General features: G+C 35.1%; 1 protein-coding gene across 2 annotated transcripts in view; it reads left to right on the forward strand.

The window, feature by feature from the left end:
* Positions 1–12,435, forward strand: part of MCTP1 (multiple C2 and transmembrane domain containing 1) — a 231,010-nt gene that overhangs the window by 94,731 nt on the left and 123,844 nt on the right. For both annotated transcript variants that reach the window (XM_063422940.1, XM_063422941.1), the window contains 2 exons: positions 2,146–2,332; positions 7,248–7,341. In XM_063422940.1, coding sequence (XP_063279010.1) covers positions 2,146–2,332; positions 7,248–7,341 — 281 coding nt within the window. The remainder of the gene's footprint in view (positions 1–2,145; positions 2,333–7,247; positions 7,342–12,435) is intronic.

Genomic DNA, 12,435 nt, shown 5'->3' on the forward strand with positions numbered 1-12,435 from the left:
AGGAAAGGTGCACAGGTAAAATCAAATTGTCAGTTTCTTTTCCTAGCCTAAATTAAAAAAAAATGGACTACTCATATTGTTAAAGTGTTGTAGCTTCAAGAACTGAAGAAATTGGATCTAGTAGCCCTGATGTAGACCTTGTAATTATACATTTATTGATTTTTCTGATGTATCTATGTGTGGTAGCTTTTGTTTTCTGTTTTTGAGTGAGGAGTGGATTGTTTCTGCGTTACTAGTGTCATAATGGCTTTCAGTGATGATTTTTTCACTGATTTTAGGAGAGTTTAGTCTTTCTTTAAATGTTTATTGGTTGAAGACTCAATATTGTTGCTGAGTCCTATTTTTGAGGGGTATCTGTTTTGAAATAAATTATTGAAAAGTATTTAATACCAGGGGTATTTTAACTTACTACAGCCTTGAATGCTTGATTACAATATTTGTTTTCTTAAGGAGGGCTTTAAATTCCTCACTGCATCCTAAATAAAAATTTGACTGTTTATGTACATGTACAAAGCTTGTATTGACTATCGACCTGCACTGATAGCAACAGCTTTATTTTTCCTTTCTATTGCCAATTTAATTTCTCACTCTCTATCATCCAAAGAGTTCAAAGTAGAAAAAAACATTGAGCTTAGAGTTCTACATGAATTAGAAATTTTTTCATTGTAAGATAATTGAACCTTGTTACTGTATGAGCTTTGCACTGGTTGAGTGAACTGCACAACAGGCAGTAAATGTCTTTACAGAAATAAAAGACAGTTTTCCTGTAGTAAATCTGATCTGCCTGTGATAGCACAATGCTTATTTTACAAGGATGCATTTATTCTCATAATTGGCTATTTCCTATCCTTAAATGGGTGTATTTTCATGTCTGCCACCTTCTTCTCAGTTTATTGGCCCTGCAGTGATGACATTGCCTACAAAATCAATTGACATTTTATGAAAAGAGTTTGCTAGATGTTTAGTTTAGTGAATTAGTGGCATATAGTACATGTGCTTGTCACATTAAATAATTGCTGTTGAAAGTAGGGTATACAGTGGCTAACCCATACACAGACTATATAAATTTATTTTATTTCAGTATTATTGGTGTTTCCATTTAGAGCTTTTTATTTATTTAAAAAGTTGGCAAAACTCAGTTTGGGATGCTATAAGTATTCCACATAGTGCTATTTCACAGAAATTCCTGTCCAATGCAAGCTGGCATTACATTTGACACAGACATTGAATTTCTATACATGCTCAGAGTTGCAATCTAGGAAAGCTGAAACTTGTGCATTGGAGAAATTAAAGTATTAAAACATCTAAGCTGTGGACAGACTAATCAACACTTAGACATTATTGTTTTATTTGAAATGTTACAGTCAGCTCTTGAGTAGCAGAGATTCTCTTTTACCTTCTTTGCTTTGACTTGTATTTCTAAAGATATTGCAAAGCGGTTTCTGCTGCCTGGCACATATGGAATCAATTCATTAGTTCAGTGTGTGTGGTACAGGCAGAGTTATTTGGAAGAGGATCAAGCAGGTCAGATTTGCTTCAGCCACTCTGCACACACTGCACAGTTATATGTAGTCCCTGCTCATTACAGCCTGAGACATTATATAGGGGGTTGTGGCATCAGATTTTACCGAGCGCCAGCATGAGGATTCTACCCACACATAGCTTACTGCATGAGAGCTGAGCCTTTCAGGAGGTGCATAAGTTGAGTTTCTCTATGCTCAGTCATCTTTAGGCCATCACAATTAAGCCCATGTAGAATTTTATAAAAAAGGATTTTTACTGTTGTTAAGGTGAAAACTGTTCACATGAAAACTTACATTTTGTATCTATACAAGAGGTGTAATTGAAAGTAAAATTTGCATCTCAGCTGAATTTTTAAAATTTTCTTTGACTGCATTTGAGTAAGTAATATTAGCTAATCTTGTTTCTAGTGTCTTTGAGTTCACTTCCAAACTGTTTGTGTAGCTCTAAAAAAAGGAACAAGTGACACGGGTTAAAGCTGAAGAGAAATTAAGACTCTTTTTCAGAAGCTGGGTGGAAGTTTCTGCTTACTTGGGTTTTTTGTCCATTTGAATGCAAGCGAGGCAACATGCTCTTGTTTGGTGTGAGAAAAACCACATGCTGACGGAGAATGTGTGTTTCTAGGTGCCAGGTTGACCTGTCGACCCTGAGTAAAGAACAAACCCACAAGCTGGAGATGCCTCTAGAGGAGGGAGAGGGATACCTGGTGTTGCTGGTCACTCTCACAGCCTCAGCTGCAGTCACTATCTCTGACCTCTCCATCAACTCCCTGGAGTACCAGAAGGAGCGAGAGCAGATACTGAAGAGATATGTATGAAGTTCTCTTTCATCCTTTGTTAGCAAAATATTGGCCTATATAAAAAATAACTATAACGAGGGAGAAATCTAAATATATCTCTTCTATTCTAATCACACCTAGCCAATGAAAATCATTTAAACTAGTTATTAATATACAAATAGTTACAGCTGGAACAGGTAATATCAAGAAGGCTACAAATGCTCTTCATACAATAAGGTTATTTTTTACATGGTAATTGAACTGTTTGATAAAGTGTCACATAATAAAGGTAATTTTACTGCTTTGCAGATAATTTTTACCAAGCAGAAAGTGACTAAGGGATCATTCAGCAACTTGACAGTTTCTAGTGATTGTTTATGCCAAGCAGTTTGAGTTCCTAATGGTTTTCTTCTCTATTTGTATCATTTGTTAAAGGACAAGAAAATTTATTTTTTGTCTTCATATTAGAGGCTGAAGACACATCAAAATAATTGTTTCAAACGTTTCCATTTCAAAATATACTGAAGCAGATTATTTTAATTTCCCAGCATCCTCACATTACACAGAATCTTTGTAGTTTTATCAAAGCAACAGAGAGGGGAGCTCTTACTCCAGCATTTGCTAATACCTAAATCACTAAAAGTAACTGTCTCACTACACATGAATAAAGAAAGAAAAAAATGCTATTTCCACTTGCAATTACAAAGCTTTTATTGTACAATGCTGCCAGGTGTTTAGAAGGGCTTCTCTAGACACTCAGCCATTAAACCAAGCTCTGACTATCAAAGAGGCTGCTTAATTTATTTTTAAGATTTAAAAATATTCCTATTCCATGACAGACATCCTTTCAATAACTGAATTTAATAAAGATGTACCTTATCAGGCTGTGCAGATAACATGAAATCCTAGTACTAATGCTGTACAATATTCTTCAAACAGATTAGCAGGATGTGTGCTTCAGCAAATTTATTCTGTCTATCTCCACTGTATCAGCTGTCTGCTAATGCTTGTACAACTCATACACCAATATTGTTATCATAAACACAATTTAATAGAGGTGACTTAGCGAGGCTAAATATAATATTCCAAAATGAACTGAAGGCTAAGGTATTGTCCACCATCTCTGAAAAATAATTACAATTAAGAGAGTTACTGTACATTTTGGAATCAACCAAGACAGTCCGTGGTTGTCAAAATAGATGCCTATAAGTAGAAAAAATTTTTTGATGGATATGTTTTTGAGGTGCCATAGTTCCTGCTACCAACAGCAACAATAACATATTTCTGTGGCTTATTCTGTGTGATGATATGGCAGACAAGTGATACTGATGGTTTTGATTATTTCAGTAGCAGTATAGAAACATTTTTAGACTGTACGGTTAATAATTTTGCCCAAATCCTCAATTTTTTGTCCCCAGTGTAAAGCATAATTACATGGCAGAAGATTGATCTGGTTTATCCCTGTTTCTTGCAAATACAAGGATATGTGTCTGTTCATGTATTTACACTGGTGTATGCATTTCAAAAAAAATTAAATTTTAGGAAGATGTTCATATTGCAGAAGCATGCATTTCTCATTATATGTTTCTGAAAACTATGGCATTTGTGGATGAATTTTACTGGTTTTATTAAAATTACCAGCAGAAGAAAGAAATTACCAGGATTAACTTAATTCAAGTGGTTTATTTTCACCAATGTTCAGTTTGACTTTGGTATTCATATCTGCACTTCAGAACTAATACAAAGACAACATGTTCAATTAGCAAGATGTAAAAGTTCCCTGTTGAGTATTTGTTGTATTTTTGGGTTTATTTCCTCTTAAAAACATCTAGCCTCCATTTGAGAAATGTATTTTGCACTCTTTCTACAGCCAAAAACAGTTAATGAGCTGACCTTGCCATCAGATCAAATAGCCTTAGAAAATGACTCTATTACTGTCACTTAACCATTTGTAGCTGGACATCAGAGCCTTACAAATTAAACAGGCATTACTGTTTGAACCATTATTTTACCACAATTGTCTGAAAAGATTAATTCCTTTTGGGGTGAGGAGGGGGACACATTAATGGGTACAGACCAAGAGAGATTGTATGACCTTTTCAGAACTGGTGTGCTGAACTCATGGTCCCCCTTGTCACAGTTTAAAAACCAGAGGAGCTAGTTTAGAGAAGTTGTTAGCATTCCATTTTTATTATGACATTTCACAGTCATCCGATTTAATGTCCCTTGACCAGATTGTCCACTGTGAGACGATGGGCTTGAAATGTTATTTAGAGCATTGATAAAAGGTGAGCAGTTCTAAGATGACAGCGAGTCATAAGGCTGGTGGTGTGACATTAATTTTCTCCATAACAGAGATGGAATAAGACGTCATGGTGACAAGCTGTCAATCAGTACTAGCCCCTCAGTGTATCTCAATGCCATGGGATGGGGTATTGCTTCTCCCATAATAGAGCTGAACTGAGATGCTCTTCCTGACAGCTGCTGCAGCCATACAGAAAATATATTATACAGCCTTTCATTAAAAAAATACAGAAAACTCATCTCCAGAGCATTTCAATCTTTTCCCATCTATTGAGGGCTGAAAAGATTCCTAGCAAATCACAGATTCCTCTGCCATGGAGATTCTAGGCTTCAGAAACTGTGGATTTTTGATACCTTCAACAATAATCATAAATAAGAAGCCAGAATATCATCTGATAAATCATTACTTAAAGTTATATATTTAAAGTAATATGTTAAAGTAATTTGCTTCTCCAAGAGCCTCTGTTGTGGCATTGTATTCATGTTCATTAGTCATCCCAGTCGGTATGGGCAGTAATTGAATTTAAGCCAGCTACTTTCTGGAAATAGAAGTTCAAAAATTCTGTGGGATTCTAACAAAGGTGGCAAAGTGAAATATAGCACTGGCACCCTTTTGAAGAGTGAGCTAACTACGATGAAATTTAGAAAAAGGGGACTGTATGGCATCATAGGAATCGGGTGCCGTCACTTGTCTTGCTTTGTATTTGGTTTTTGCTTTATTTCTACAGCTTGGTGTTTGTTTTGGTTGCTGGGAAACTTGGGTAGAATGTGTAAACGTTTTTGTAAGCCTTGTCATTTTCATCATGCGTATTACAGCAGAATTATCTCTGTTTTGGTACCAGTTCTGATAAGAAGCTTCCAAACCCTGATTGATCATCATTGTAATAAATGAGGAGTGCCAAGACACTTTTGAATCATACCAGTGCTATCTGTAATACCATCTCTGCTACCCTCAGCTTGTAAGCACATAAACAAGGGGCTGAGTGTGTGCTGAATAAAGTTGACCATCAGTATTTTGAAGTCCTATTTATGATGATTATCTTGTAATTCTTAAAAATTTGTTCACTGTTACCCTGTTATAACATGATGCATGTATGTAACATGGGCTACTACACTTAATTGGATTTTTAAGTTCAGTGTAGCAAGGTCAGGTCTTCTCTGTAAACAGTAAATGGTCAGCTGGAGTTTGTGAAATTATCAGTATCAGTGTGATTTAACTGTTAGAATTGTCTTATTAATAGAAAGACAAGACTGTGTATTATATGTCTAACCTCTTAATGGATAAACTTTCTGTGCAAAAGTATACTGTTTTTGCAAGCTGACATTTAATATTTCATTTAAACAACATCTGTGATTTTTAGATTCAGTGATGCAATTTATTCTCATTTTCCATAACAGTAAATTTTGCTTTTGTAATAAATTAAGGAATTTTTTTTTTCCTGATGCTTGCTTTTTGTAGAAATCTGCACATTTTCATAGGCAGTAGAAAAAGTTTCACCACATTAAAATTTTAGCGAATACCCCAGGCATTAAATACATTAGCCCAGATTTTAAAATATTTCAAAATAAAGGTATGGGCTAGTATTTATGAACAAAATTTGCAAAACCAACCAAAAATGCAACTACATATATAGATTTGCAAATCTAATTTTAATTTACTCTCCTAAAGTTCCTCCCCATGATTATCTAAGAACTGAACAATAAAGCTAGGCTAGTTATTGATTCCAGAGTCAAAGTAGCATTCAATGTTTTATCATTTAAAACTCTGCAATTTTTAAATAATACTAAAAGCTATAGTTTGAGAATTATAGCATGTCACACCTAATTAGTGAGATACTCCAGTTTGTTAGTTTTAGTTAGGTTTAGTTGCTTGAAAAAGGAGCAGCAGTGGAACATGATTTTTAATAAGCTTTCTAAATCTGTGTTGGATCAATAAATGCAAGTGTTAGTGTAGTGAACTCTTTTTTCTTCCTCTTCTTTATACATGTAGATATTGAAGAAATTTATGCTAAAAATTATAATGATTTATGGTATGAATTTGAAACATATTTAATTCTTTTTTTATCATTTCTGCATATGATTATTATGGAAGTTATTAAGTAGTTGTTATTTTCTTTTGATTGCTTTTGCTGATATTTTTCACAAGCTTATATAGGTGTATATGGTATATGCAAGCTTGCATGTCAACTACAAAAATCTATATTGGCCCCAGGTCACTGCTCAAGATAATATTGGAACCATCAGAGGGAAAATGTGAACACAGATCTTGCAAAATAAACCAGGGAGAGGAATTGTTTTATTTTCTGTGTTAATTCATTAATATACTGCTATAATTTCAAATTTTGAAGTACAGTTATTTCCATAGGATTAGGGGATTAATTCACTAGAATTTGTGTTACATTTAATCAATCATATTCTAGCTTTTCCTTTTTAATTTTCATTGATAAGTTAAAGTTGCAAAATATAGGAAGAAACAACTTTTTTGCAAACAACTGCACATTCTTCAGCAAATAATATTTAAAAGTCTGAGTATGTAGACAGAATTACAGTAACCTACATCTTGGCTAGGGAGGAGAGTATTAATATTGGTTTTGATTTGTCTCTTTTGCAGTCTAGAATGTTTTTTCTTTTTATTATTTTTTAGAGTCCAATGATGATGTTCCACAATATCAGCGACGTGGGATTTCTTCAGGTGAAGGTCATCAGAGCAGAAGCATTGATGGCAGCTGATGTCACAGGCAAGGATTCATTTAGTTTCTGTGACACTGAATACCGTAGTAAGATTTGGTGCTTTTAGAACTGGGAAAAAAATGCTTAAAACAACTGTTCATCTACAGGTTATGTTCTGTTTGTGCACTTTCAACTTCTGCTCATCAACTAAAAAATCTAAACACAAATGAAAATTTTGTAAGGAAGGCAGAAAGTCATTCTAATGCTAGCAGAGCCCGGTGTAGGTTATTTCTGATAAAGGTGAAATACACATTTTTCTCCATCAGACATCCTATAAAAATTACATAGAAGAAACTTCTTTTATTTTAGTAGGCAAAACAATACAAAATTATCAACATTAAATTCCAAGGGACAAGACAAATAAAAGGTTCCTGACTTAGATACTACTTTGAAGTTGTTGCCAAAAGTACCACTTGATATCTGTCAGATATTTAGCAAGGCTGCTGTTGGTTTCAGACATTTCAACTGAATGCAGCTTGCTGTAGCTATTGCTTATCTTTTTAAGATAAGGGAAATAAGATTTTTTTTTTAAATTTTCTATATCATGTTTTCAGTTGAATGGTTAATTTGACATGTTGCTTTGCAAAACAAACAAAAAGTATTTCAGCCATACTGACTATATTTCTCCAGAAAGGTCCAAGTTATCTCCTCTAAGTACAATCACCTTAATACCACATGAGTTGAATGGAGCAAAATAAGCTGCATCTGTGTCAGAAAACAGCCGTCTCTGCTTTAAAATAATAATGAATTTTTTTTAAATTGGGAAAAGAGTAAAAGGAAAGTAGAATAAATGTTCTGTTAAAGGAGCAGATATAGAGCAACTTATTCGATTTTTAGTAGTTTTGTGATAATTAACATGACTATTAGTATTTCAGACAAAGTACTACTGCAATCATTTTATTGCTGAAATTGATCATCCAGTTTGTGGCACACAAAATAACAGATTCTATTTTTGGTGAGCTTGTAGAAATGCTTCTAAAGATCCCTCCATCTGGTTTGACCTTATAATCCAATGTTGTCAGAACAGAGAGAGAGATTAAGTTATTCAGGGGCAAATGGGATAATTCAGTCCCTGACCTCGTTCAGTCTTTGACTTTTTCAAATCAACATGTTATTTGTGCTGGTTGAACAATTGTTTTTGGAAAAATATTTGATTCAATTAAAGATGTATAGAGCTACCAAAATTTTTCAGACAGGGTGACAGACAGGAAGATGGAGAATACTTAGTATCTTCCCTTGTTTGTAAGACAAAGCATTTATATGGCAGATGGATATTTGTAAGATGGCTGCACATTCCAGACATGACAGAAATTTTCTTTATTCTGGACAAAACTAACCGGGTATTTTGAAAAGAGACTGAAGTGGTTTTATTATCTGCTGTTGTAGTTTATAGCTATTTTTAGTAACTTGCAGTTATTTACAGGTCATTCATTTAAAATAAAACTTTGAATAGTAATAGTAAGAAATAAAGTAGGTGTTTGGTGATTGTCAGTAAATTATGCTTGCAAAAATTCTGTGAATACTTCACCCACCTTTATTCAACTAAGTAATTAGTGTGGAGAGTGCTGTCATCAGTGTTCCTTACACCACTAAGGATTGCTTCTGAAAGTAAAAGTTAAGGACCAGTTTGCTCATCTTACTGTATTGTCTTTTCAGAGTTATTCTTTTGCCCCTGAATCTGAAAAGTAGCTGAACAACTGTATAATATCTGTGAGTTTTGCTGTGTTTCATGTCTGTTAAACATATCCTATTTCACTTCCAGGAATCTTTTCATGTGATGTAATAAATCAAAATTTATTAGTTTGAGCTGAGTAGATTTTTTAAATCCTTAATATTCCATCATTAAACATAAGCACAGAGGGGAAAAGATTTCTGTAATCTTTTAAGTAGTCATCAATCCTACTACCATTGCAAAGGATTTTTTCCCCCTTTCAAAACGTGAAATTTTTCCTTTGTACCATACATTGAGCAGCATTGTAATACTGTACTAACTCTGTGTGAATAAAGGGCGGTTGAGACTCCTGTTGAATCAGTGCGTAAAAAGCACAAATTACTTTTCAATGAAACCCTCAATTCTACTCCTTTCCTCAGAAAGCTTATATCCTCCCTCAGCAGAATGCTACTACTGCAGGTCACTTTAGTTAAGCCCCTAATAAACTGTTGATAGCCAAGGGCAGTTATTTTTCTCCACTTTCAAAAGCCTAATGTTGGACAGTGTGCTTCGAATCCTTGAGGTTAGTACAGACTTTTTTTAAAAAGAGAGTGATTAAGGGTGGTGGTTTGGGTCTCAGCTTACAACTCACCTCATGTATACATGCAATGAATAATGTGCCAGGATGGGCTAAAATTTCAGTTAAGTTGTAGGCAGGGGAGCAAGCAGACATTACCAGTTTTGAAATGCTGTACTGCTGGAAAAGGCCATAACTTTATTAAAAATACCCCAGAAAAGTACAGTCAGACCTTTCATGCAACCCACTTGCCAGGAGATCTAGGAGAAGTACCACTGAGGGGTTGAGAGTCTCCCCAACGGTGCTTGAAAGCTTAACTTGGTTTTTGGGAGAGCTGAAAAATAGGGTATATTTCAGGACCAGGGCCTTTGGGGAAATTATTACCCTTCTTATGTTGTTTACCCCAGAAAAATAGTGTAGTTCCATGATCAATACACAATTTTAGGGATTCCACCAATGCAAAATTATGTTCTGTTGGAAATTGTGGTCAGGGCAAATACACCTTTCTGGAAATTATGTATTATATAGTATAAATTCTTTGAAAATCTAATCTAATGAATGGGAAGATGTTCAGAATGAAGTTTTTTTTTTTCCTTCTCTCTCTGAGAAGAAACTTTGAATTGAATCTTCCATTATGTTTTAGCTATTCAGTGTGTGGCTTTTTTCTCCCTAAATCCTGAGTTAGAAAGAGTTATATTCCTGTTTCCCTAAATCTTTGCTAGCTCATGGTATCTCTGGCAGACTTTCTAAAAGATTTGGCTGCTTGTAGAGCCCTGGCAGGATAGGTGCTGTGCCTACAGTGATGTCCTTTGATATCAAAAGATTTTCTGGTGGTTCAGTAAAACCTAAGGTATAATGGACTCATCACGACAGTTGGCTTCTGACGTAATGCATACAGGTTTCACCTAACCCATATAAATTACAGGTAGTAAAATAATAAGCCCTTCACTGTGACATAGTTTAGGTTTAGGCAATAGGCAGATATATCTGTTCCTTCTGCAGCATAGTCAGCTTATAGGTGGATGGTTGTGCAAGGCTGTTGGCTTTGCAAGACAGTGTCTACACCTCTTTTACTGGGGCGGATGCATTGCTCCTTTTCCTTATGTCATGAAATAAAATTCAAAATCTCTGCCTTATCACTGATAAAAAGTGAGCAGAGCGGGAAAAGATGTGGTTTGATCGATTTCAGCAAAAGTGCTATGCTTTTAAGGAATAATAGTTAGCAACTCAAATTCATTAGCAGAGCAAAACTCAAGCTCCATAAGGTGGCCTGACTAGAAAATAGATTGTTTTGTAGTCTTTGGGCTTTAATTAAGATGTGTTCAATTCTAGCCCCCTGGCTCCCTTCTCCCCCTCCCCCCACCTTTCTTGCTGTGTCACAGACCAGTGATCAGACGCTTTCAGATGGTCCAGCCCATGACTTTGACCTTCTGCGAGGTCTTGTGTTCCCTGGGGAACCGTTCAGCTCATGAGGTCTGATTTCACACTTCCAGGATGCCTTGGCTCTCATAACAATGACAGGGAGACAAAGCCCTTTAGAGTGGGCCGCATGGGGACTTGTTTAAATTGGAAACTAGAGAGGAGTCAAGGAACAAGGTTACAGGCTACAGAATAGTGCTTTTAATAAAGAGCTCACAGCTCTGGTTCAGCTCAAAGAGGGCTATCTCTGTACAATTAATTGAGACATTTATCTGGAGCATCTTAGGCCTCCACTTTCTCACAGAATTATGTGATAAATATCAGCTAAGAGGCAAATGAAATGTGCATGAAATGAATTTTTAACACTTTGATTACTGTGTCTTCAGTCTTCATTAGGAGTAAATTTATTTGTATTTCTGTCCTCATTATTAATCAATTGTCTGTGTTTTTTCTGAGTACTGTGATTTCAGAACCTTATATATCAGAGAGATTTTACTAAAGAGCTCAGTGGTATTTAGGTTTGTTTTCAAAAGCTTTTCAGGCTTTTCATCCTCTAATGAAGAGAAACTAAGCATAGAAAATGAGTCAGATTTTCGTTTTCTTCCTTTTTTTTTTTTTCTTTTCCTGAGTTTTATATCTGGAATTCAGCCTCTCTTCTTAGAAAATTCCATGTTAAAATTTTGATTACAGTACTTGAAAGTAGGATGAAGACACCAAGATGGCTAATTGGGTTGAATGTAAATGTCTTTTCTAAAATCTGTCCTGCTAAACTGTTCTAACATCACATGTGCAAAAATGTTCTTTGAAATGGTTCTTCAAATGCTAGGAAATGTCAGAGTGATGAACACAAGAATTAAATTCACAAAGGTATGGAAGCCCATGCGTGTAAAATTGAAGGAATAAATTCAGAGGCCCTTTGGAAATACAGTTCCAAAAGTAATTTGCGCAGTCAATTAGTGCAAACAGATTTCAATATGCACTTGAACTATCTCCACAAAGTACAAAAATCTAGCAGATGGGCAGAATTCAGTGGTAGATAAAGTATTTAATCAGGTCCTATCAGATCACCTGAAGATTTTGGTGTACATGTCATGTACAGCAGAGGTACTGGGTTTTAAGTACCAGTTCCAGCACAGTAATGGAAAAAAACAGGATTTAAAAGATATTTTTGTTAACCATAACATTTATAATTAAACATACAATGAAAGGATAACTTGTGCTTATTTTTTTAAGTATTTTGTGGAGATAAGTTTAACTTGATTATGGCATTATTCTGACTTGCCTTGTAAGATACCTCAAGCATTCATCGTGTCAGTCTGTTGCAACATATTTGCATCAGCACAGATAGAGTAGAATTGTAATTCCCATTTTAAAGATGGAAAACTAAGAAAGGTTAACTGACTCAGCTAAGGCCAACAGAGCAAGTCCTTGTCAAAGGTGGCATTTTGCTTGGGT

This window comes from Prinia subflava, chromosome Z, assembly GCF_021018805.1.
Source record: "Prinia subflava isolate CZ2003 ecotype Zambia chromosome Z, Cam_Psub_1.2, whole genome shotgun sequence".
Lineage (NCBI taxonomy): Eukaryota > Metazoa > Chordata > Aves > Passeriformes > Cisticolidae > Prinia > Prinia subflava.